A 27448-nucleotide genomic window follows, 5' to 3' on the forward strand; every position below is an offset into this window, starting at 1 on the left:
GTACAAGGAGGCATGAGCAATCTTGTGAGCACATATAGTGGTGACTTTCTGGAGCAGGACGAACCTCGTGGACTTGAGACCCTTGTGAGTGCTCAGGGTCTCTCTCTCTTAGAAGGGCACACATTTAATTCTCCATCTGAAATTTGAACTTGGGTCCCCACAAATTATGCAGCCCATGCTGTTCTGGAGGAACCATTCTTATCAGAACTTGGTGCTGGATTGACTTGGAGAAAAGCCTGACCATAATCTTCAGGATGAAGTAAAGGCCTGGATGAATGGACACTTTAGTCTTTAAGCAGACTTGCAGAAGACTGGAGCCTTCAGCATTCAGAGGAGGAATTCACACTGTGCAAGATCTGAGGCCAGGTTCTAGCTCCCCTGGTCCCTTGGTGAGCAGGGAGCTCCCTGAACCCACCGTGGGTCCTTCCTAGGGTTATCTTGCCCATATGTGCTTTAGACAGCAGGACCTCTTATTCCATGGGATAGATGGAGAATCCTCAGCAAGGTCTTCCCAAGAATCCAATAACCACATCTTGAGCTCAGCCTCCCTGCAGCTTTTTTTCATATTGACAGCCACTTCAGAGAGAGTCCTCTTTGACCCTTACAAGAAACATCCTGGTGTGAAAAATGGCCAAAACCAGATAGCCAGCCTACACACTCTCTGTTTAGAGAAAGCTGGCTTAGCAATGTTGTATGTTTTTTGGATGTGCTGTGTTACTCATACATGAGAAGAAAGAGTTTGAAGCGTTAGCAAATAGGGTCACATCCAGCAGAGAGCATATGGTTGGGGACTAGGGCAGTGGTGACTCCTAGACCTCAGCTGCAGCCTGATAAACGTGGTTCATAGGTAAGTAGGAGGCAGTGACACGAAATGGGTGTTCACAGCCTTGTGTTGGGAATTGGATGAGAAACAAGAGCGTAAACTTGGATGTTCCCCAGAGCAAGCACAGGGTCAGATGAGTTTTTCAAGATAGGAGTGATCGGTCTTTCCCAAAGTGGGGCCCATAATGAAAGACAATGATTGGTTTATCGGTAATAATTAACTGGAGGAGGGTACTCTGTCTTCCAATTACATGTTGATTTGGTAGGTGGCTCAGTGACAAGGTAATTAAGATGAAGAAAACAAATGTAGGAGGCACAGCGTGGGGTGGACAGTCAGCTGTTGGCGGCTTCTGCTGAGATGGCCACAGGACCCCAGGTTCCCCTGCTGTGGCTGGCTACAGGACTGCTGCTCCTCCTCAGTGTCCAGCCCTGGGCTGAGAGTGGAAAAGTGCTGGTGGTACCCATTGATGGCAGCCACTGGCTCAGCATGCGGGAGGCCGTGCGGGAGCTCCATGCCAGAGGCCACCAGGCGGTGGTCCTCACCCCGGAGGTGAAAATGCACATCAAAGAAGAGAACTTTTTCACCCTGACAACCTATGCCATTCCGTGGACCCAGGATGAATTTGATCGCCTTATGCTGGGCCATACTCAACTGTATTTTGAAACAGAACATTTTCTGAAGACATTTTCTAAAAGTATGGCAATTTTGAAAAATATATCTTTGGTCTTTCATAGGTCTTGTACGGAGATACTGTATAATGAGACCCTGATGAGGCACCTGAATGCTACTTCCTTTGATGTGGTTTTAACAGACCCCATTTACCTCTGTGGGGCAGTGCTGGCTAAGTACCTGTCAATTCCTTCCGTGTTTTTTTTAAGGAACATTCCATGCGATTTAGACTTTGAGGGCACACAGTGTCCAAATCCTTACTCCTATATTCCTAAGTTATTAACAGCCAATTCAGACCACATGACATTCCTGCAAAGGGTCAAGAATATGCTCTATCCTCTGGCCCTGTCCTACATTTGCCATGCTCTTTCTGCTCCTTATGCAAGCCTTGCCTCTGAGCTTTTTCAGAGAGAGGTGTCAGTGGTGGATCTTCTCAGCCATGCATCTGTGTGGCTGCTCCGAGGGGACTTTGTGGTGGACTACCCCAGGCCAATCATGCCCAACATGGTCTTCATTGGGGGCATCAACTGTGCCAACAGGAAGCTACTATCTCAGGTTGGTGTTCGTGCCTTCATCCAATCAATGTTCCAAGCAAAACACTTTTTAAAAAAATGTATTTACTTACCATTGCTTCTATATCTACTTCTCTTTCCAGTGCTCTTATTTCTGCTTGTTGTCGTAATAGTCTTCCATGAGATAAACTGTTAAGGGGTCGCTAGTAGGGTATTTCAGGTTTTAAATGGTCAATGAGAGGAAGAAGAGGCAGACACGAATGTTTGTCAAAGGATGGGCAAGGACTGGTGTGACTCATGGAGACTGTTCGTTTGTAAAGGCACCATAGTCATGGTTGTGCATGCCCTTCATTCGGCAGGAGCAGGGACACTCTACACTGAGAATTGACCCATCCTGGATTTTTTGTTTGCATAATTTTCAGGGGAAAGATGATGCAACAGCAAATTAGAATAGTTAACGTGATAATTTTTAGTGGTCCCGTCTTGCAAAAGATAGAGAGGTGACCACAGGAGACCTAAGCACTCACAGGAAGTAGAAGTGTCAAAGAGGTTGACTCAGTTCAGTGGAAGTAGGGCAATGAAGGTGGGATGTCTGTCTGTGATTATGGAATTACACACGGAATTCAGTTTCCAGAGAGGGATCTGTGCTGACAAAAGATTTTCTGTTCAGGATTTGGGGTCTGGTGCATGATGTGGGGACATCTCAGATTTTGGAAGGAATAGTGATGGTTGCAGGTCAAATAGGTCTTCTACTTGGAATGCTGAAATTATCAAGAAATTGTGGAAGGGACTAGGGGGGAGATAAATTGTGAGTGTATAAGCCCAGTAACCTGGGGACAGTGATGAATGGACATGTGTCCAAGAAGGGAAGCATTTCTCAGGAGAGGCTGATCACATCACCAAACCCACCCTATCCCACTCCAAGTTTCTATAGTGGGATCTACTCCTTTACCAAACATTTCAAAGGCAGCTTTCATTATTCCAGAATATTTGGGGTTCATTGATATGAATTCAGCCTTTTTATGTCATATTCACCGAATGCATATGAACTTCCATAACTTTAGATCCTTTTGTATTTTCATTTCTGTAATTCTTTTTATTAACATAGGTATTATTGCAAAATACTCTAAGTTTCATTTTTTAAATCAAACCACATGATTTTTTTTTACTGGTGATTTTCCCACTTATGCAGTGTAGTTATTCAATTATAAAATATGGGTTTATTAGATTTGTAAAAATGTTGAAAAATGGGATGGCATTTAAATAGTGACTCTTGCCCTTTTCTTCCAGTTTTTCAATGTGAACATATTCTCCAGTGTTAACTACATTGTTCAAAACTTCACTGTTATTTCAGTGGAGCAGAACAAATTGGGAACTATGGCACAGATCACTCTTGCTATGCCCCTTAGAGAATTCCACATTAACAAGGCTAATTTTTGAGTATGGTAAAGAACAGGTGAATGTATGCAATAGTGAGGCCACTGACTCTTTCCCAGCATGAGGTCACACCAGATTTAACATGGTTTGGCTCTGTGTCCCCCACCAAATCTCAACTTGAATTGTAATCCCCATAATCCCCACGTGTTGAGGATGGGACCTAGTGGGAGATGATTGGATCATGGGGGCAGTTTTCCACCTGCTGCCCTCATCATAGTGAGTTCTTATGAGATCTAATGGTTTTATAAGGAGCCCTTATCCCTTCACTTGTAAGCTCTTCCTCTCTCTCTCTTGCTTGCCACTATATAAGACATGCCTTTGCCTCTCTCTCACTTTCTGCCAGGATTATAAGTTTCCTGAGGTCCCCACAGCAATGTGGAATTGTGAGTCAATTAAAGCTCTTTCCTTTATAAATGACCCAGTCTTGGGTATGTCTTTATAGCAGTGTGAGAATGGACCAATACAGTAAATTGGTGCCATGGAGAGTGGGGTACTGCTATAAAGATACTTGAAAATGTGCAAGTGACTTTGGAACTGAGTAACAGGCAGAGGTTGGAACAGTTTGGAGAGCTCAGAAGAAGACAGGAAGATGTGGGAAAGTTAGGAACTTCCTAAGCTTGTTGAATGGTTTTGACTAAAATGTTGATAATGTTGTGGACAATGAAGTTGAGGCTGAGTCTCAGATGGAGATGAGGAACTTGTTGAGAACTGGAGCAAAGGTCACTCTTACTATGCTTTAGCAAAGAGACTGGTGGCATTTTTGCCCCTGCCCTAGAGATCTGTGGAACTATGAACTTGAGAGAGATGATGTGAAATTGGAATTTAGGTTTAAAAGGGAAGCAGAGCATAAAAGTTTGGAAAATTTGCAGACTGACCATGTGGTAGAAAAGAAAAACCCATTTTCTGGGGAGAAATTCAAGCCAGCTGCAGAAATACTGGCTAAAGAAATTTCCATAAATAAGGAGGAGCCAAATATTAATCGCCAAGACAATGTGGAAAATGGCTCCAGGGCATGTCAGAGACCTTTGCAGCAGACCCTCCCATCACAGGCCTGGAGGCCTAGGAAGGAAAAATGGTTTTGTGGGCTGGGTCAAGGCCCCCCCGTGCTGTGTGCAGCCTCAGGACTTGGTGCCCTGTGTCCCAGTGACTCTAGCCATGGCTAAAAGGGGCCAAGGTATAGCTCAGGCTGTTGCTTCAGAGGGTGCAAGCCTCAAGTCTTGGCAGCTTCCATGTGGTGTTGGGCCTGTGGGTACACAGAAGATAAAAATTTAGGTTTGGGAACCTCCACATAAATTTCAGAGGATGTATGGAAACGCCTGGAAGTCCAGGCAGAAGTTTGCTGCATGGGTGGAGCCCTTATGGAGAACCTCTGCTAGGGCAGGATGGTAAAGAAATGTGAGGTTGGAGCCCCCACACAGAGTCTCCACTGGGGCACTGCCTAGTGGAGTTGTGAGAAGGCCACCATCCTCCAGAACCCCAAATAGTAGACCCAACAGCTTGCACTATGTGCCTGGAAAAGCCACAGACATTCAATGCCAGTCTCTGAAGACAGCATAGAGGGGGGCTTTACCCTGCAAAGCCACAGGGTTTGAGCTGCCTGAGACTGTGGGAGCCCATTTCTGTCATCACCTTAACCTAGATGTGAGACATGAAGTCAAAGGAGATCATTTTGGAGGTTTAAGATTTAATGACTGCCCTGCCTGGTTTTGGACTTGCATGGGGCCTGTAGCCCCCTTTTTTTGGCCAATTTCTCCCATTTGGAATGGGAACATTTACCCAATTTCTGTATCCCCATTGTGTCTTGGAAGTTACGAACTTGTCTTTGATTTTACAGGCTCATAGGGGGAAGGGACTTGACTTATCTCAGATGAGACCTTGGACTATGGACTTTTGAGTTAGTGCTGAAATGAGTTAAGACTTTGGAGGATTGTTGGGAAGGCACAGTTGGTTTTGAAATGTGAAAAGACATGAGATTTGGGAGGGGCCAGGGGGGCAGAATGATATGGTTTGACTCTGCGTTTCCACCCAAATCTCATCTCAAATTGTAATCTCCATAATCCCCATGTGTTAAGAGTGGGACCTGGTGGGAGCTGATTGGATCATGTGTGCAGTTTCCCCCATGCTGTTCTCATCCTACTGAGTGAGTTCTCATGAGAGCTGATGGTTTTATAAGGGGCTCTTCCCCATTCATTCACAAGCTCTTCCTCTCTGTTTCTCTCTTGCTTGCTGCCATGTGACACATGCCTTTGCTTTTCTCTCACCTTCTGTCATGATTGTAAGTTTCCTGAGGCCTCCCCAGCAATGTGGAACTGTGAGTCATTTAAACCTCTTTCTTTTATAAATTACCCAGTCTTGAGTATGTCTTTACAGCAGTGTGAGAACAGACTAATACAAGATTGGTGGTGATGATTTTACACTGAAAGGGTTTAAAGGAGAGTGTGAGAAAAGGAAATGAATCTGGATTTATTGAGAACATTGATGAGAAAGTGGAATTAGAAATTCCTAGAAAGGTAAGCTGTTATGTGAATGATTTCCCAAGATAGGGAAGTCTCTCTACCTGTTTGGAGACAGAAAATGGAATAAGAGGGGAAGAAGATGATGGACAGAAAGGATCATTCCCTCTTCCAGATGCTCTCCAGTGTGTGATGTAAGCTGAACTAAAACCAGCTGTGTTGAGCTCTAGACAGAAAAGATACCTGGCATTTTGGTTTTTTGGACCCTACTGAGTTGGTCACAGGACTCCAGGTCTCTTGGGGCTCATAGAGTCATTCATGCCTTTCCTTGCCCGCTGTGCTTGGTGAGAAGGAACTAGTGATTCCACGGAGGGAATTCATTTTAGGGGTCTCAAGATGGTCATCTTTGCACCAGAGGAAATACCCCTTTTTCCATTCTGAAAAGCTGATTTATCAAACCCTTTTATAAGAGATGAGTACACACATACAGGCCTCTAGCAGTTATGTTTTTGAGATGAGACATTTTAAAAGGAGATTTTTGAATTCTACAAATTCTTTAAATAAAATGCCCTTGCTGGGACAACAGAGTGGGTCAACATCATTTCCATCTCTACAAGAAGATTTTTTTTTAATTAGCTAGGCGTGGTAGCTGTAGTCTTAGTTACTGGGAATGCTGAGGAGGAAGGATCACTTGAGCCCAGGAATTCGTGGTTACAATGAGGTGTAATCTTGCTTAGGCAACAGCCACAGAGCAATACCCCATCTCTGAAACAAACAAACAAACAAACAAACAAACAAACAATAATCAAACAAGCTTTACAATTCTGTAATTTACAAGAATTACAATTCTGTAATTCTAATTGTACAATTACAATTAAAGTGTAATTCTTTACACTTCCCATTTATGACATCAGTAATCCAGGATATATCAAAATTTGAACGTTGTGTTTGCTTTCAACTGTTAAAACTAGCCAGAGTTGTTACAGGGACCCACTACCTCTGAGTGACACTGGTATGCCACTCTTTGCTGACCCGAACAATGGGATTTATGTAACCAATTGTGTAGATACAATCCCACTCATTCTACCTTACCCAGAGTGGTGATTTTCAACACACAAAACTACCATGAAACTATTTCCATGCCTTCCTACTATCTCTCAAAACTCTTTTCATCCCTGAACTGCTCCAAAAGCAAACCCACCCCCAGCAAACTACTCAGTGAGTATCTTCACACATGTAAGTTCCCTTGTCTTGTTCTCTAAAATATGAACTCATTTTTCAAAAGCCCTGACAGGCTGTCTTATTCTGATACTTATTGGGTAATTATTATATAAGAAGCAACTACCCAGGCACCTTGTAGCATGTTGATTTCAGAGTTCAGTGTGAGACGCCATGTGCCCCTGTGGGATGGTGCCAGCTAACTGCCATGTTCCTGCTGTTTATTGCTTGGGTGCCATTCCATGCAGATTGGACTCTGAGGGTTCTAGAGCATATCCAAACCCATTATCACAGTCTTTGTTGGTTAATGATGTGTTCAGGCCATGATTTTTCTGTAAAAAATTACCAGCATGCTGCTCTTGATTTTTTTCAGCCTGTCTAGTTCAGTTGCCCTTTTGCTCTCATGTCTTATGCAAACCTTTCCTCAGAGTTGACCCTATAAAGTGGGACCCTTTGTGATGGACTACCCCAAGACAACATGCCCCAAATGGTCTTCATTTGGGGAATAACCCGTGCCAACAGAAAAGTACTTTCTCAGTTGTGTATATGGTGACTCACCCAAACAATATTACAGATACACTTGGCTTTCATCAACCTAATTTGGTATGTCCCAAGCACAGCAATAGGATAGTCCTGTGTGGCCTTCTGGAAATGCTTTTTTTACATTTCCAGGACCTACCATAGTTGGAGAACCACGTTAGGGCTAAAGACAGTCCTAGTACACCATTGACCAACCATGTAACCCCAAGCTCTGTCCTTAGCCTTCAGAGGGAACATGCTTCTTACACTGATTTCAGCTCAGTGATACGGGATTCAAATGTCTGACCTCCAAAATATTAAGAGAAAAAACGTGTGTTGTTTTAAGCCACCAAGTTTGGGTAATTTGTTACAGCCATGATAGGAAACTAATGCAGCCACCTTACCAGGTTTACCTGCTTTTATAAAGCCTGGGTTTAACCTTTTATCTAAATAATGGTCAACTCTTCCTACATCACCAGCATTTATGTGCAATTAAAAGCCATCATTAAATTAGGCCAGAGTATTAATATATTCATAATTTCACCACCACACAGTAAAACACTGAAGTCAAATGATTTAGAGCAAACCACCTGGCTCACACTTTCCCAACAGAAAAAGTTAAGGCTTAAAGTGCTGAGCTGAACATTCTGTCCTAGCACTAGGAAATAATCATTGTCAGCCTCAGGCTTAAGTTTAATAAATAGCAAAGCACATACAGATATTTACAATGATCGAAAGACAAACAGAGGTCCTATCCATAGTAGTCCCAACGGTAAAGACAGGCATTGGCATAAAATGTTTATAAATTCTTGGGTACAGTTTTTCTGAAAGCAAAGTTCATTTTCAATCCTAAAAAAAGTCCACTATTCCTCCAGATGTGCTTTAATTCAAATGTGGACTGGGATTACTCGGTGTCAATGCGGAGCAACTGCTCTATGCTATTTATTATGAAGGACTTTAACTGAACTCTCCATCTTCCTCCACTTGCACCCTTTCTTGGCCATTCTCAATAATTCTGTTGGTGGTGGTTTTTTTGCCATCAACTATTTCAGTGGAAGTCAACATGGACTTGAAGCTGCCTGTCCCATCACTACCATAGGACATGCAGAAGGAAGAAAGGCCCCCACTTCCCAGGGAGCCAAAGGAACTAAATCCTGTATCAAAAGAAGAAAATCCACCCCCAAAAGCTGGAAATTCACTGAAGGCAGAGAAAAGGGGTGCAGACCCTCTGCTTCTGCTTCCCCGGGAGTTCCTCCGACCACCAAAAATATTTTCCAGCGGGTTTCCGAAGAAGTCAAAGGAGAATGGGTCCTGGCCACGGAAGAACTCCCTGAAGACCTCGGCCGGGTCGCGGAAGCTGAAGATGTACTCGAAGGGGTCCTCGAAAGGCCTGCCGACTGCGCAGCCACGCTCCGCCCCCGCCTCGCCATAGCGGTCGTAGACGTCGCGTTTCTTGGCGTCCGACAACACCTCGTAGGCCTCGGCCACCTGCTGGAATCTCCTTTCTGCTTCCTCCTTGTTCTCGGGGTTTTTGTCGGGGTGCCACTTGAGCGCCAGCTTGCGGTAAGCCTTCTTGATGGCCTCGGTCGAGGCCTGCCGGGGCACGCCCAGCACCTCATAGTAGTCCACCATGCTGGACGGCCAGAACGGCCCGCGGGGCACTGGCACAGCGAGAGGGACAGCTGCCAGCCCCGGGCAGGGGCCCGAGTGGTTGGAGACCTGGGTCGCTTGGAGGGACGCCCCTTATGACGCAGCCACATCTCATTGGTCGAGGCCCATGAGCGCCTCGCATCCCAGGATGCAGTGCTCCTGGGACTGGTCCTGCTCTCTGTGAGGCTCTGTGATGCTCCACGACCAGGCCCCACCCACTCCGGCCCCCGCCCATCCGCTGTCTCCAAATAGGGTGGGAATAAGGTTGCCGGAAAGAAAAGGGGTTGACTTTAGCTGCCTGAAGAACTGTTTTTCTTAAAGTCGGCTTTATATCAGTCTTTTTCCTCGGCCACAGGAGGGAAGAGGATGGTGGGAGTGAGTTTAGTCTGATCGGGGCTGAAGACATCCTGTTGTTTAGGACTGCAGTTCTCTAACGTTCCAGCCCTGGTACCCGTTTGCTTTTGTTCACATGGATTATACCTATCATATATGTACTGCATTAGAGATTAAAACAGAATTTAAAAGACATATTCATTGGGCAATTTAATAAGAAACCCATGACACACTATCAAATCTTATTTTTATTTAACTTTTTTCAGACAAAATGTAGTGAGAAGAGTGGCATTGTTTCACATTTTTTGCATCTCGCTTTAGTACTTGGCTTAATAGATGGATTCTCATGTCAGCGTCTGCATTCAATCTATTGTGATGTTACACATCACCCATGTAGCTTCTGGAAAACGCCACTGTACACTTGTGAAAGAATGACAGTGAAAAAATCAAGTAGCATTATTATGGAAATAGTTTTGACTTTGCAAAATTCTCCTGAAAAATTCTTGGGGATCCCTAGGATTTCTGGCTCATTCTTTGAGACCTGCTAGTCTAGTACAGTAGTCCCTGGTATTCTGAAGGGATTAGTTTAGGACAACCCTCCTCCTCATACCAAAATCTAGATGCTCAAGCTCCTTTTATAAAATGGCACAGTATTTGTACATAACCTACCCATATCCTCCTTTAAACCTGTAATCATCTCTTGATTACTTTTACCTAATAAATGTAAATGCTATGTGAAAAGCTGTTTTACAGTATTGGTTTTTTATTTGTATTATTTGTATTTTTTTTTCATTTCTCTTCCCCCCAAATATTTTCAATCTGCTGTTGACTGAATCTGCAGATGTGAAGCCCAAGTATATGGAGGGTCAACTGTGTGTGTAATCCACTTTTCTTGACTGCTAAAACAAATACCAGGGAGATCCTCTCAGACAAAAGGAAATACAGCACTAGTTACTGTATGAAAGCCATTAAGACTTGCAGGCCATGTTTATAGCACTAGGGTGCTGTAAACTTGGGATGCAGTGATTATTTCCACTAGAACTGCTATGTCATGACCATAAATTTTGAGGGGCTATTTTTTTGAGATCTGAGATCTCTTCACCTCCTCCTTATTCTCTTTTTGATACTGGATTCTTTGCTTTGATAAATTGTGAGGCATTACACTAGTAAAGGTCACTCAGTTCTAAAGGGAAAATGATTAACCGAAGAACATTCTAAGAGTTCATAAAGGGTATTAGGGCTAATGAGGGTGTGTTATCTCACCAGAACAAACTTCTGAGTTTATATAACCTCTAGTGACATAACTGAAACCTGGACTTGGCACTTGGTAAGCACGCAATGAACAGTCATAGAAAGGTGGCTGAGGGTAGAGTTCAATGTGAACAAAGCAATTTGGGAACATCAAAGCAAGTTTGGGGAACAACAAGTGATCCAGAATGGCTGGAGGGTAAGAGGCAGAGGGAGGGGGCAAGCAGAAGAGCTAGAGAGGAGGAATGAGCTTGGACAGGGGGACTGGGGTCTATCCCAGAGTTTTGAGAGCAAGGCAGAGGAGTCTGAATTTTCTTCTGTGTCCAGGAAGCTGTTGATCAAGGTTCTAGAAGTGGTGGTGATGTGGGGTTTTTCAGTTGGCAGCCGATGGAGTGATTCAGAAGGGACAGCTGGGGGTTGGGGAACTGGGGGACTGGGGCCCTGAAACAGGACCATGGCAGCTGGGTCTGAGAGACAGTGGTAGAAACATCCAGATTCAGCACTTACTTGCTATCTTGGATACAGGGTCTAGAACGACAAAAGAAGGAAAGTCACCTGTATACAGAAGCATGTCCAGAGTGCTTACTGTCTCCAAAACCATGTACTGGCACCTGAGTGACGGCATGATTCTAAAGCCAAAATCTTACCTGTAAGGAATAGATGCATAGGATATAGCTATAGTTTAATAGCAAGGACAGATATGCAAACTGCTAAAAGATGTTAAGGCAGAGCAGAACAAAATGCTGTGGGGATTCAAGGAAGGTGGCTTTGTTTCCCTGGAGGGTCCTGTAGATAATCTACAGGGCAATGGACATGTTTATGTTGCTCCTTTAGTAACAAGCCCCATCATTCTGATTTGAGGAAAGGAGTTGGGAGTGTATCAAGTGGTGATCTATTAACTTAGGTCTTCAGCTTAAAAAGAAAGTACCTTCAAAAGGGTTACAGAAACACTTTCCATGGACATGTCACTAGTAGCCCTCAAAGTAAGACCATCACATTGCTGCCCTGCTGTGTGATTTCTCAGCCCCCAGAGCACCATGTCCTGTAATTGCCTGGTCATGAATTTGTCTCCGTCCACCTGACCCCTCCTTTCAGGCAAGGGCCATTTCTAACTTTGCTTTCTGGCCCTAGTTCCTAGCATAGTGACTGGCAGACAGTAGGGCTCACACCTTCCATAAATATTTGGTAGATGAGGGAATTAGCAATGGATTCTGCTTTGGTTCCAGAGCAGAGATTAATTGGATTGCTTAGCAATGGTTCTCTGTTGTAATTCATGAGGGTGAATGTGGGTTGCCTACTATTCAGATTAGTAAGTATTTCTTGGTCAGGGGCAGATCTGTGGCCCCAAACCATCCAGGTACACAGCAGCAGCAGCCTCAAAAAGCTTGGAAGCTCTGCGTGATGCAGGAAAGTCATAAAATCATTACAGTGGTGACTTATGTGTTTATAGCCTCTTTTCTCCCTTTAATCCACAAATGCACTCACATGGCATTGGGACTTTGGAAGAATTATCACCCTTAAGGTTTAAATTGAACTGTGAATTTCAGAATTTCTGATAAGGCCCAACAAAGAGTGAAGGCATTGCTATGTCTATTCTGCTTGCCCAGAATCTTGGTCTTAAAAAATGAAGAGTGCTTGGGTGTGGGGAAGAGCTTTAGTGTGCATGTGCATGCCAAAGTACCTACTCTAAGGAGCAGAATGAGAGGGTACCCTAAGTACCTGTTAATATGTCCCACAGGACACCAAAACTCTGGTTAGCTGTTTCTCTATGATCCTCTAAGAACATCCCCAAGTATGGCTGGCCTGTGCTGTGTATGGTTAAAATGTTGGGATCTGTGCAATTATGTTGGGATTGTATGGTACAGCAGTATATCCCCAAAGAAAAGAGTGTAATACTTCCAGTTCTGGCTGTACAATACTTGCCCCAGAGTCCGTGGTCAATAAAATACAAATCTGAGTTATTGTTTTTGCTCATCTTTCCCTTTTGCCATCCACTCAGTCATCAGAATTTCCCCAAATGCCTTATTTCCCCCTGGATCTTGGGCCAGTGGAATGAGTACAATTTAACTTAATTGAATTTGCTTATCTATTTGGTTTCCTGTTGTGAACAAAAGTTCTCTGAAAAGGAATTTGGAAGAAAGAGACTTTGTTCCAGTGAACAGTTTGCAAACCAGGGAGTTACAGCCTCTGGTATACGATGAAGGCGAGTTCCACAGAACACAAGGAAGGCAGGTTTCATGGCAAAAAGTTCCTTCTGAGGTTCCCAATCAGGTCCATTTATGCAAATGAAGGATAGAAACTTGCTTAGTTCTTATTAGTCAATGCAGCTGCATTCTGATTCTTTGATGAAGCTGAGCCCTGAGTGGCTGAGGTGGGTGAGCTCTAATTGATTGATTCAGGTGAGTGCTGAAAATCTCAACTATAAAAAGGTACAGGTTTTCAGGATACTCAGAGTAACTGTGTGACCTGTAGTAAGCAAAGGACCAGTTGGCTCTATTTTAAATCCAGGCCAACTTAGCCACTCAAGATCTATCTTATAGGACTGGCTCTTTCAGGTTCACACTAATACAGACCTGTCCTTGGGGAAGACTTTTGTGCATATGCACTCCAGCGGATTTCCCTTTCTGGTTGTTCTCTACCCCAGCATGCCCCTCCACCGCTGCCCACCCACCCACCTATTCATTTCCTTCTTAGCCTGGTTCATGATTTCTAAGTCCCTGCTCATCTGTTTAAATTGTGAGTCTGGCTCACCTGATGGCACGTGAGTTCTGAGGAGGCAGGAGACTTGTGTGGTGGGCTCCGCTGCAGCCTCAAGACCCCACACTGTGCTGGACTCAATAAATATTTGTTGGATGAAGGAATGAAACACATGATACAGGTGAGCAGGCAGTACCGGGGGAGCTGTGGAAAGAGCACTCCTAGGTTTCCATGGCGAAAGTGGGGGGACAGTTGTGTTCTTTTCTTTCTAAAAGGCTTTCTAAAAAGCTTTCTGTTTAATTTCTGGAAAAGAAGCCTAACTTGTCACTACACAGTCATCCTTATTCCTCTCTGGTAACACTTCTTGGTCCGTGGAATACTAATTTAATGGATCCAGAGGTGCTGGAGGTACTTTGCTGTGTTCACTCAAGAATGTGATTTGAGTATGAAATTCCAGCCAGTTCAACTGTTGTTGCTTATTAAGAAACCTAATAAAGCTCCACCTTCTTTATCTCTGAAAGTGAACTTCCTGCTACCTTTGTGGACTGACAACTTTTCATAGTCATGTGACACAATCAAACATTAACTTGTTGCATCGATTACTTTTTACTATATATATAAGTAGGAGAGGGCGAAGCTCTGGTAGGAGCAAAGGTGCCATGGCTGTGGAGTCCCAGGGCAGACACCCACTTGTCCTGGGCCTGCTGCTGTGTGTGCTGGGCCCGGTGGTGTGCCATGCTGGGAAGGTGCTGTTGATCCCAGTGGATGGCAGCCACTGGCTGGGCATGCTTGGGGCCACCCAACAGCTGCAGCAGAGGGGACATGAAATAGTTGTCCTAGCACCTGATGCCTCATTGTACATCAGAGAGGGAGCATTTTACACCTTGAAGACGTACCCTGTGCCATTCCAAAGGGAGGATGTGAAAGAGTCTTTTGTTAGTCTTGGGCATACTGTTTTTGAGAATGATTCTTTCCTGCGGCGTGTGATCAAAACATACAAGAAAATAAAAAAGGACTCTGCTATGCTTTTGTCTGGCTGTTCCCACTTACTGAACAACAAGGAGCTCATGGCCTCCCTGGCGGAAAGCAACTTTGATGTCATGCTGACAGACCCTTTCATTCCTTGTGGCCCCATCGTGGCCCAGTACCTGTCTCTGCCCACTGTATTCTTCTTGAATGCATTGCCATGCAGCCTGGAATTTGAGGCTACCCAGTGCCCCAACCCATTCTCCTACGTGCCCAGGCCTCTGTCCGCTAATTCAGATCACATGACCTTCCTGCAGCGGGTGAAGAACATGCTCATTGCCTATTCACAGAACTTTCTGTGCGACGTGGTTTATTCCCCATATGCAACCCTTGCCTCGGAATTCCTGCAGAGAGAGGTGACTGTCCAGGACCTATTGAGCTCTGCATCTGTCTGGCTGCTTAGAATTGACTTTGTGAAGGATTACCCTAGGCCCATCATGCCCAATATGGCTTTCATTGGTGGAATCAACTGCCTTCACCAAAGCCCACTATCCCAGGTGTGTATTGGAGTGGGACTTTTACTTGCATATATTCTTTCAGATATATTACTTTGGATCGATTAACTAGCCCCAGATATATGCTCAGCAAGCATTCTGAGATAGTTTAAAATGCCCTCTTTTGTTAATTTTTGATTCCTAGGCCTGAGTCTGTCTTTGGCATCATCTTCTGGATTATTTCTTGGTGTCCGAGATTTCGAGAAAGCATTCCTTGGACATTTTACTCTGTGTGCTCCAGTGGATAGTAATCAATTAGAAACAACAAGCTGTTAAATGCCATAAGCACAGAATGCTGGGTTTGGGACACCTTGCAGAAAACTCAGTTGAAGCCTGCACCTTGCCCTGGATTCAGTCAGGCAGCCAACGTTCAGGACTGATAAAATCATTCTTTGATGATAGATCCTGCAATGAAAGTTGCCTTTGTGATCCTCGTTAAAGCTCCAGTTTCTAAATATTCTGATAAGAAGCTAGATCCTGCAGTCCCCTCTCTTCTAATGAGTCAATCACCAGACAGGTTCTGACATGATACAGAAAGGTTGTGGGTTTCATTCTCAAGCTGTTAGGTTTATTTTTCCCCATACAGCGTTTGAAGTATGCAAAAAGTAGTATTTACATCCTCATCTAAATCTCAGCAGAATATAGAGAAGAACAGGAGAGGCCCCTTCAGATGGAGGGTTAGGGAAGGACTCTCTGAGGAGGTGACATTTCAGTGAGCATTCATTCATTTATCCTTCAAAGATTGACTGAGGATCTACTGGCAGCCCAGGCACTTCCCAGGTGCTGAGTCTGGCTCCCATTAAGGGGACTGATATCACCCTTGGAGAGCACTGGACCTTATTTCCACTATACCTCCAACATGATCTGTATTTTATTTTATTTTTTTAAATTTCCTGTGCATTTTCCTTCATAGCACATCAAATATGGCCGTCATTTCTCTTAAATAATTGTTGATTGTCCGCTTCACGTCATGAGCCCCGTGGGGACATGTGTGACTTTGCATTAATCACATCCACTGTATGCTGCATCCTCAACACCTGCCAATGGGTCTGCATGTATTTGGTGCTCCATAAATATCAGTGCCTAAGGCACAGAATAGGCACCCATCAAATATGTGTTAAGTAGTAAATGAGTGAGAAGAAAGGTGCCAACTGAGGTCTAGTCACTGGGTAGAGAGTAATCCACAATAGCTCTTTTTAGTTCTTTGTACTCCAGCTACTACATATCTATCTATCTGTCTGTCTATCTATCTATCTATCTATCTATCTATCTATCTATCTATCTATCTATCATCTATCTATCTATCCATCCACAAACATATATCATTTTTTGGTTGCCTTTTCTACAAAATAGAGTAACAGTGTATCCCCACTGCCCGCTTACCAATATGTCATGGGTATTACTCCAGTTTTAAATGCTATTACTTTTTAAACTATGAAATAGTATTTCGTGGTACTTGTGTACCACAGTGTATTCTGCTATGGATCTAGTCTAGTTCACCACAGAGGAACGCTACAACTTGTATTCCCGGAGTTTTGTTGTTATGACTTCAAACACTTCCTTTAAAAAGATAAGATATTTTGTAGTTTAAAAAACATTTGTTCTGTTTCTTTCTCATTCATCTTTTCTTAAGTATTTTACAGGGTTTTTTTTTTTGTGTGTGTGTGTGTGTGAATGTGTGTGTGTGTGTGTGTGTGTGTGTGTTTTTCCATTTCTATCTCTAGCTAATTATCTACTCACTACTCAGCTGTCTCATCAAAATATTGATTTTCATAATAAAAAACACAGGCAGTCATTTGCTGATAAAGAAATTTTAGTTTCTTCTCTTCTAAATTCCATGCCAAATATCAGGGTTATTGCATTTATTAGAATCTGTAAAAACAGTTGAATAATTCTGGCAATAGGAACGATTCCTGTCTTGCTGCTATTTTAGTGGAAATTGATTATCATTTCATTATTTTGCATTATGTTAGCCATTGTTTTCTGGCAAATTGTCTTTATTGATTTAGATAATTTCCTTCTTTACGTGAGGATGTTTGTAGGAGAGGCACCAAACTTTATCAGCTGCCTTTCTGGCATTTACTGATATAACCATAAATGTCTAAGTGGTGAATTGTATTGATTACATATTGTTTGTTGCCTTGTTTGGTGCAGTAAGGCTTAGGTGTGAAAATATCTTGTAAATTGTACCTTTTAGTAACCTTCTTTGTCTTGTTGAATGTTTTAATCTGAAATTCCACTTTTTGCATATTAATATTACCACTTCTGGATTATTTTTGTTTACATTTCCCTAGTACATCTTTAGTACTCCTTTGTCTTCAAGCTTTCTTCCTTTTTAAGCAACATGAAACTGGGGTTTTTAATCCAGTCAGGCAGTTGCTTTAATAACTGCATTTTGCCCGTTTGCATCTAACAATTAATAGATTTGATTGTAACTCTCTCTGTTTACTTTATGTTTAGTTGACTCTGACATTCTCCCTTTTCCAGATTTTTACTGCTTGGTCAAGTTACTATTTTTATTTTCTCTTTCTTCCTTTGTTAACTAAAAATGCCACTCTGCACTACCATTCCGCTTGTGTTGATGGTCTTATTCTCAATACTCTTGATAAAACTCCTGAACTTTAAGAATAAAGATAAAACTTTTATTGCACAAAGAAGTCCATAGAGAAAGCACAACCTGGCATTGGCGTGTCTTTGGTGTGTCTGAAGGAAAAGAGATAGTGGAACAACATTGGGAGAAAAGGAATGAAACTCAAGAATTCCAAGATGTTGCTCCCCTGCCAGGGTGAGATGGCAGTGGTTCACAGACAATCACAATGTTGGATCTGAGAAAAATAACTGAATGGAAGATGAGTGAGGACAGAGGCTTTGAGATGGCCAGGAGAGGAAAGCTTGGGAGCAGGGAAGGTTGAGATACATGTGGGTTACTGGGAATGCATGATGGTGAAGTCACAGGTGCCCCATATGCTGTGTAAGTGCTAAAGAAGAATTCTGGAAAAACGAAATGCATTTGGGAAGGGAAAATCCAATTAAAAGCCTAAACTAAAAATACAAAATTCTAGTAAAGTTTAGGAGTTATGTTAAATGTCTGATTTTGGCTGGGGAAGTCTCATCAGAGCAGGGAAGTTCTCTCATTCAGGGGGATCTCACCTTTTTTTTGAAGGGAATCAATGGTGGGGGATTAGAGTGTTATTTTCAGTTAGTATGTTGCTTCACTCTTTGGTCATTCCAGTAACTGTGAAGTCAGGGCGAAGTTTAAGGGAAGCTTTGCCAAGTAGGGGATGGACTTCACCTTTATTGAGCCTCATAATAGCTGGCTGAGGTAGGAGTTGGCCATGGTGACAACTTCTCTGCAGTTTGCCCTGTGTGAATCTCTAGATGAACTTTTGTGCCATTTAAACTTTCGTGATCTCCTGCTATTTAACTTCGGACGTTTATGGACTTTTGTGTGGGTTCAATTATGTGTGAATCACATCCTGCTGATTGCTGAGTGGGCGTGGGAGGGTGTGCCTGGAGGAGAACTTAGACTCGGCCCTTTCCAGATGAGCTTCAGTGTAAGAGTGGGTTTCGTAAAGAGCAACGGTCTTAGGAAATTTGAGTAAGCCATTTACCATTGCTCAGAAGAAAGAGCTTGAAGAGCACTTGGAAATGAGCTGTCTCTCCCCAAGAAAGAGGGAGAGAGAAGGGAAAGATGTGGGGCAGACCCTAGGGAGGAAGGAGTTCAGAAAAACCATCCTCAGGGTGTTCTTGCTACAAACCAAAAATGCAGCATGGTGGTGGGGAGGATGACTCTGTCCTCCCTGACCTTTTAGATGACCCCCAGGGAAAAGGCCAAGACAAGCCCCTTAAAAGCCAGAGGACTCATGAGGGCCTGGGGCTGGTGAGAGTGGCGGGGAGAGGGGGCTCACCTTGGGGGAAGGATGGTCAGTGTCTGGGGCTTTCCTGGTCATGTTCCAAATCAGGCTTGGCAGGAGTCCTACTGTACAAATCGCGTTTGCTGAGCCCTGTCAGAGGTCTCCTGTGACTCACATCTAGGGTGACTGGTGTCCTGGCTTTCTCAGGACTGTTCAGGTTTTAGCACTGAAAGTCACATGTCCCAGGGAATCCCTGAATTCTGGGCAAGCCCTGCCACATCACACAATTTTACTAGTGCCCTGAGTATTCTTTAGAAACATAGAACCATAGACTCAGCAATCCCATTACTGGATATATACCCAAAGAAATATAAATCATTCTACTATAAAGACATTTGCACATATTTGATTATCGCAGCACTATTCATAATAACAAAGTCATGGAACCAACCCAGATGCCCATCAATGATAGATTGGATAAAGAAAATGTGGTACGTATACACCGTAGAATACTATGCAACCATGAAAAGGAACAAGATCATGTTCTTTGCAAGGACAAAGCTGCAAGCCATCATCCTCAGCAAACTAACACAGGAACAGAAAATCAAACACTGCATGTTCTCACTCATAAGTGGGAGTTGAACAATGAGAATGCATGGACACAGGGAGGCGAACAACACATGCCAGAGCCTCTTGGGGGCTGAGGGGGTGAGGGGAGGAACTTAAGAGGACAGCATAGGTGCAGCCAACCACCATGGCATATGTATCCCAGAACTTAAAGTAAATAATAATAATAATAAAGAAACCCATAAAGCCATTTGAGAGACTTTTGGGGGATTCATTGGACCATTGAAATCTACAGTGGGAAAATAATTGCCATGCTGATGAAACAGGAAAACTTTCCTTGTCCCCCTGACAGGGCGTGTGGCGGTAGGAGGGGTTCACTTTCTCAGTGCCCCGCCGCTCAAACCTCTAGGGGAGCATACAGACGGGCAGGTTGTGGGGCTCTGGCCTCACAGGCAGTGTCTAGAGGTGGATGTTTACAGCTCCTGAAGCCCCGGTGGGCATGTGTTACAGTGTTCTTTTAGTTTTGCCCTCTGTAGGCGGCCTGTGTTAACCAGCTCAATTACACCCTCTACCTTGTCGCAAGGACAGGGGGCTTTCTGTGTCCTGGGGCCTTGCCTTGGTGTAGCAGAAGAATCGAATCACACCTGGCTTGGAGAATGAGTGCAAGGATTTATTGAGTGGAGGTAGTTTTCAGCAGATGGAGGAAGCCAGAAGGGGATGGAATGGGAAGGTTTTCCCCTGGAGTCGGACCGCTCGGTGGCCTGGGCTCTCCTCCGACTGCCCCAGCCAAACTCCACATTGTTCTGCTGGTCGGTGGCCTCCAGTGCCTGTTGGTTTCTTCTCGACGTCCAGCCGTCCTTGTGTCCCTCCGCTGATGTGCTCCTCCCGATGTCCAGCCACGTGTGCGTCTGCCTGCTAGGGTCTTGGGGTTTTTATAGGCACATGATGGGGGCGTGGCAGGCCAGGGTGGTTTTGGGAAATGTAACATTTAGGCAGGAAAACAAAAATACCTGTTCTCACCTAGGTCTGTGGGCACAGGTCCGGGGGTGGAGCCCTCACCAGGGACCACACCCTCTTTTACCCAGAATTTCCCTTCCCTACTTCCATATCATTTAAAGGGATCATGCCCTTCCCAGCTTTTCCCTTCTGTATCACTGATGCCTTGCTCTGTGCCCTCGAAGTGGAATTGTCACGGTGTGTATGTATAGGTGTGTGCATGTGTGTGCATGTACCTGTGCTTTTCTTTGGGAAAATTAGCACATTAACTGAATTTTGCATCTCAAGGATAATTCTGTAAGCAAGAACGCTTCCTCCTTTAGAAGGAAGTAAAGGAGAGGAAAATGCTATAAAACTTACGTATTAATAACTTTTTACTCTATCTCAAACACACATGCCTTTAATCATATTCTTAAGAGGAAGATATCTAATTCATAACTTACCATATGTAGTTGTCCAAGAATATGAGAAAAAATTAACTGAAAATTTTTCTTCTGGCTCTAGGAATTTGAAGCCTACATTAATGCTTCTGGAGAACATGGAATTGTGGTCTTCTCTTTGGGATCAATGGTCGCAGAAATTCCAGAGGAGAAAGCTATGGCAATTGCTGATGCTTTGGGCAAAATCCCTCAGACGGTAAGCAGATTCTAACTACGGCCTCATATCTATTTTCACAGGAGCTCTAACCCCAGACTTCCAGCTTCCAGATTAATTCTCTGAGTTGGAACTTTAAATTTGGCTTTTCCCTGCCACTTCCCAACTGTTAATCCAAAGGGTTTTTTGTTGTTGTGGTGGTTGTCACTGTTTTCAATTTGACTCTCAAATACTCTGTTAAACTATCATCCACCACGCTCGGAAGTCTCATTTTCTCTAAGAGACTCAAAAGTATATTAGGGAGAATTTATTTAAAAATAAAATAAATGGGATATTGTTTCTTCATATTAAATAGGAGTATTTCTCCAAAAAGCTGTTGGTTAGGACATTGAATTTATGTCTTATATTTTTGCTCTTATAGTTCTGCATCCACTTGTTTTATTAAGCAAACTTTCCCTTGAAGTGCAGGAAAGTGAAAAAAATCCTAAGTGCACAGCTTGATAAATTGTCACAAATTCATGTAGTACATACTCCCTTGTAACTAAACCTCCAAAACAAGATGCTGAAAGTTGCCAGTCCTCAGAAGCCTTCATAGGTGCTGAGCCTCCCACTCTGTTAAAGGTTATGTTCCTTCAGAGGACCCCCCTTTTCTAGTTAGTAGAGCAGATTTGTTTTCTAATCATATTATGTTCTTTCTTTGCATTCTGTTCTTTTTGCCCCTCGAAGGTCCTGTGGCGGTACACCGGAACCCCACCATCGAATCTTGCGAACAATACGATACTTGTTAAGTGGCTACCCCAAAACGATCTTCTTGGTATGTTGGGAGGATTGGATGTGTAGGTCAAACCAGGGTCAAATTAAGAAAATGGCTTAAGCACAGCTATTCTAAAGGATTGTTGAGCTTAAAAATATTATGGCCAACATATCCTACCTTGCTTTTTATCTACTGGGGTATCTCAACTCACATTTTCTTCTGCAAATTTCTGCAAGGGAATGTGAGTAACACTGAATCTTTGGAGTGTTTTCAGAACCTAGATGTGTCTGACTGTGAAACTTAGAGACGTAACTGCTGACATCCTCCTTACTTTGCACCTCAGGTCACCCAATGACCCGTGCCTTTATCACCCATGCTGGTTCCCATGGTATTTATGAAGGCATATGCAATGGTGTTCCCATGGTGATGATGCCCTTGTTTGGTGATCAGATGGACAATGCAAAGCGTATGGAGACTAAGGGAGCTGGAGTGACCCTGAATGTTCTTGAAATGACTTCTGAAGATTTAGAAAATGCCCTAAAAGCAGTCATCAATGACAAAAGGTAAGAGAGAAGATACAGAAGAATACTGTACTTTGGCCATGGCATTCATGATAAAATTGTTTCAAATATGGAAGTATTTATGTAGCATTTAATAGCATTGTTTTAAATATAAAAACAAATACATAAAAATCTGGATTTTTTTTTTTTTTTTTAGACGGAGTCTCGCTCTGTCGCCTAGGCTGGAGTGCAGTGGTACGATCTTGGCTCACTGCAACCTCCACTTCCCATGTTCAAGCAATTCTCCTGCCTCAGCCTCCTGAGTAGCTGGGATTACAGGTGCCCACCACCACGCCCGGCTAATTTTTGTGTTTTTTAGTAGAGATGGGGTTTCACCATGTTGGCCAGGCTGGTCTAGAGCTCCTGACTTCAGGTGATCCACCTGCCTCGGCCTCCCAAAGTGCTGGAATTACAGGCATGAGCCACCGCATCTGACTTGAATTTATAAATAACATAATTTAGAGGTTATTATTCACTTTATAAAAGGATTTTTTAGTTCCTATATAATTTATCATAGAATTTATTTAGAGTTTTATTTCCCCCGGTAGATTTAAAACTCCAATTATATAAAAAAGTTGCCATAATAGACATCTGATCCATAAGTTTTCTGCACAGAAAGAAATGCTCCATTATAAGAAGCATAGTATCTATAAGAGAAAAACAACTCAAATGCTTACAAGTACAGCTTTTTGCAGCACTGGAACCTCTGAGAAATTTTGTTCATGGAGTTTATGAATGAAGGAGCCATAAGATATCACAGACAAAGGCTTAGAGTAAAAACAAAGGAAAATTTGTTCACATGTGGCCCTGAAAACAATTCAAAGGACAAATGATTTCTGGATTAAAGTTAGCATATTACTGTCATTCTCACTGGTAATAGGCTTATCAGGACCTTATGGGAAGAAGTGGTGGCCAGTGGTAGATTTCATCCAGCAGTAGATACTGTATGCATATGTGCATGTGCATTTATGCATGTGGCTGTGCTCATGTGTGGGTGTGTGTGCATTCATATGAGTGTGTGTGTGTGCGTGTGTTTATGAGAGTGTCCACTGCTTTCTCCCATGGTTACCTCCTTCAGAAAGAAGCAGCAGTCAGGAAGACAGATATGAAGAGCTGGAGCATGTTCAGATGAGAGGAGATAGAACACAGGGGGACATACCAGCTTGAGCAAGGGACAACAGGGGAAGACTGATGACTGACTTCCCACCTTTGAGGTGCTAATGTGTGTTTGGTGCCACTGGATAAAAGATAAAAGTTGGCTGGGCACCGTGGCACATGCCTGTAGTCCCAGCCACTCAGGAGGCTAAGGTGGGAGGATTGCTTGAGCCCAGAAGTTGGAGGCTGCTGTGAGCCATGATGATGCCACCACACTCCAGCAACCTGGGCAACAGAGTGAGACCTTTTCAAAAAAAAGAAAAAACAAAAGAAAAAAAGAAAAGTCCACATGACTTGAGCATCACGTGCCCAGAATGTTGGGTGGTGTGGTCCCATTCCTTCCTTCCAGTGGCTTCTTCTGGCCACCTCAATGTCAGGATGTCCTGCTCACACATCAATACCATTAAAACCTGACTTCTTTCCCTGCGCTGATGAAGCTGCTTCTTGAGGCTCACATTATGGATATAATTTTGATTATTTGTTCAGCGGTATAGATACCTACTTGTAACCTAAGAATGACTTGGTGAAAATTCTCTAATACATTATTTTTTTAAAAAACACAAATCAGTAAGCTCAAGTTATTAACTAACTTTCATCTATTCACTTTCAAGCCATCCCTGTCTGATTGTGAATCTCCATGATTCCAACACTCTGAGCTGGGGACAGTACCTACACAAAATAAAGAGAAGTGGAAAATCTTTAAACATCAGTTTATGCAGACAACCAGGTCATAATAGATGCTCAATTACTATTGAATGAATGAATGAAAGTTCTGGCCAGGCGCGGTGGCTCATGCCTGTAATCCCAACACTTTGGGAGGCCGAGGCAGGCGGATCACTTGAGGTCAGGAGTTCGAAACCAGACTGGCCAACATAAAGAAACCTTATCTCTACCAAAAATAAAAAATAAAAAAATTAGCCAGGCATGGTAGTGTGTGCCTGTAATCCCAGCTATTTGGGAGGCTGAGGCAGGAAAATCACTTGAATCTGAGAGGTGGAGGTTGCAGTGAGCAGAGATTGTGCCACTCCCCTCCAGCCTGGGTGACAGAGTTAGACTCCGTCTTATTAAAAAAAAAAGAGAAGGTTCCAAGAAAATCCATCTTAAGGTTTATGTAAAAGGAAGATGGTATTGAACATGATTTATGGTCAAATACTAACATTACATTATAACAATGTTTCCAAATAACATTACAGATAGGTTTAAAGATGGTGTTCTTGCATTGCTGTAAAGAAATACCCAAGACTGGGTAATTTATAAAGAAAAGAGGTTTCTTTGGCTTGTGGTTCTGCAGGCTATACAGGAAGCATAGTGCTGACATCACCTGGCTGCTGGGGGAGCCTCAGGGAGATTTTGCTCATGGCAGAAGGCAATGCGGGAGCTTGCATGTCACATGGCAAAAGCAGGAGTGAGAGGGAGTTGGGGGAAAGGTGCTACATGCTTTTTAATTACCAACTCCCATAAGAACTCATGAGAACTCACTATCTGGAAGACAGCACTAAGCCACAAGGGATCCGACCCCATAATCCAAACACCTCCCACCAGGCCCCATCTCCAGCATTGGGGATTACAATTCAACATGAGATCTGAGTGTGGACAAATACCCAAACTATATTAGTCAACAGTGATCATAATTAGTCCAAATAGGAGTGTCTTTTTTTTTTCTTTCTTTTCCCTTTTCTTTTCTAATTCCTCCTCCTTTTCCCTCTCCTCCTCAGCCTCCTCTTCATTCCTCTAGCACCAAGGGTTGAAGCACCTAACCTGTTTTGGATTGAGATGTTCTGTTTGGGCTATTAACACTGTCTAGAATAAACAGAAATCCATTTTGCACTAAGTGGCTGCACAGACACAGCCTCATGCTAAATCTAGCACCCGGATAGTTTAATGTTTCAATGACTGAATTACAAATATATCATCACCTTGGATTTGGCACTTACAAATGACTCTTACCTTGGCCAGAGGTGGTTGTTTACAACTTCAAATAGGAGACTATTCATAATTTCTGACATGACCTTTTCCTTTCTTTATTTTACTGTATGAAAGTATAACGAAATTTCTCACAAAAATGTCACTTAAAAGAAAAGAAGAAAAGTAGGAAGCAAGGTTAAAATATTTCTAAAATATATCTTTCGGCCTTCTTTTTTTCCCTTCCTCCCTCTCTCCCTCCCTCCTTCCCTCCCTCCCTTCCTTGCTTCCTTCCCTCCTTCTCTTCCTTTTTTTTCAAGAGATCAAGAACATTTATTAAGAATGAGGTTCTTAATTATAACCTTTCAGGTCATAATAGTAACACAGCCTGGGCAGCACAGTAAGACCCTGTTTCTACAAAAAATTTCAAACTTCGCCAGACATAGTGGTGCATGACTGTAATTCCAGCTACTCTGGAGGCTGAGGCAGGAGGATGGCTTGAGCCCAGGAGTTGGAGCCTGCAGTGAGCCATGATTGTGCCACTGCACTCCAGCCTGGGCAACAAGGCAAGACTCTGTATCTAAAAACAACAACAATAATAGAAACAGGTTTCCTTTCCCAAGTTTGGAAGATCTGGTAGTCTTCCTAGGCAGCAACAAGCATAAAGAGAGGATTGTTCATACCACAGGTGTTCCAGGCATAACGGAACTGTCTTTGTGTTTAGCTACAAGGAGAACATCATGCACCTCTCCAGCCTTCATAAGGACCGCCCGGTGGAGCCGCTAGACCTGGCCGTGTTCTGGGTGGAGTTTGTGATGAGGCACAAGGGCGCACCACACCTGCGCCCTGCAGCCCATGACCTCACCTGGTACCAGTACCATTCCTTGGACGTCATCGGTTTCCTCCTGGCCATCGTGCTGACAGTGGCCTTCATTGCCTTTAAATGTTGTGCCTATGGCTACCGGAAATGCTTCGGGAAAAAAGGGCGAGTTAAGAAAGCCCACAAATCCAAGACCCATTGAGAAGTTGGTGGGAAATAAGGTAAAATTTTGAACCATTCCCTAGTCAGTTCCAAACTTGAAAACAGAATCAGTGTTAAGTTCATGTTATTCTTAACAAAATACTTTGCATAAATTAATCAGCCCCAGAGTGCTTTAAAAACCTATCTTAAATAAAAATAATAGAATCACTAGTCAGTAAAGATATTTGAATATGTGTCGTGCCCCCTCCGGTGTCTTCAATCAGGATGACACGTGCCATCTTTCAGAGGATGTGCAGACAGGCTGGCATTCTACATGCCTTTTTTTACTCAGAAAAATGGCCTGTTTGGGAGTGCAGGATTCAAAGGTGGTCCCACTGCTGCCCCTATTGCAAATGACAGTTTTAATCTTACCTATTGGCTTCTGAGGATGGTTGCAATTGATCCTTAACCAATAATGGTTGGTTCTCATCTCTGTCCGTGCTTCATAGGTGCCCCCTTGTGTGTTTAAAGAGGGGACACTTTGTACCTTTAGAGCATAGGTGAAATGAGTGAATGGCTTGGAGTGCACTGAGAACGGCATACGATCTATTGCTTTGGGGAAAAAGAATGATGCTGTAAAATTGATGGGTGGTGTATTTGAGAAGATAATCATTGCTTATGCCAAATGGAGCTGAATTTGATAAAAACCCAAAATATAGTGATGAAGTGCTGGGCAAGCGTATTTTTTTCTTATGTTTCCTGCAACTAAATAAATTTACATAAATTATATTTAGGTGTTTTCTCTTCATTGGTGTTGCATTTATTTATTATTAAGTTGCGTTTTCTAATTACAAAGGTAATGCATGATTATGACAGAAAGTTTGGAAAATATAGAGGTTCACATACACATGCCCTCATTGCGTGCGTACATATAAATGCATGAGAACTGGTACCAAAACAGAGATATAGACCAATGGAACAGAACGGAGCCTTCAGAAATAATGCCACACATCTACAACCATCTGA

The 27448-nt window shown here is 43.2% G+C and overlaps 2 protein-coding genes across 5 annotated transcripts; one reads left to right on the forward strand and one right to left on the reverse strand.

Moving 5' to 3' along the window:
• The first annotated feature begins 1097 nt into the window (after positions 1-1097).
• Positions 1098-27211, forward strand: LOC111553768 (UDP-glucuronosyltransferase 1-1). Of its 4 annotated transcripts, none has more exons than XM_023228756.2 (5): positions 1098-2047; positions 21001-21132; positions 21817-21904; positions 22188-22407; positions 26186-27211. In XM_023228756.2, exons 1-5 carry the CDS (start codon positions 1181-1183, stop codon positions 26481-26483), a joined length of 1605 nt encoding a protein of 534 aa, XP_023084524.1. In that variant the 5' UTR covers positions 1098-1180; the 3' UTR covers positions 26484-27211. The 4 variants fall into 4 exon arrangements, with proteins under 4 accessions (XP_023084524.1, XP_023084526.1, XP_023084525.1 ...); XM_023228758.3 differs by lacking the exon at positions 26186-27211 and adding an exon at positions 23483-23648 and having other exon boundaries at positions 1181-2047; XM_023228757.2 differs by lacking the exon at positions 1098-2047 and adding an exon at positions 14206-15082.
• LOC113219696 (dnaJ homolog subfamily B member 3-like) lies at positions 8310-9349 on the reverse strand. The gene has a single exon (XM_026446873.1). The coding sequence runs from the start codon at positions 9261-9263 to the stop codon at positions 8589-8591; it is 675 nt and encodes a 224-aa protein (XP_026302658.1). The 5' UTR covers positions 9264-9349; the 3' UTR covers positions 8310-8588.
• Positions 27212-27448: the final 237 nt, after the last annotated feature.

This window comes from Piliocolobus tephrosceles, chromosome 11 (genome assembly GCF_002776525.5).
Source record: "Piliocolobus tephrosceles isolate RC106 chromosome 11, ASM277652v3, whole genome shotgun sequence".
In the NCBI taxonomy this organism is placed as follows: Eukaryota; Metazoa; Chordata; class Mammalia; order Primates; family Cercopithecidae; genus Piliocolobus; species Piliocolobus tephrosceles.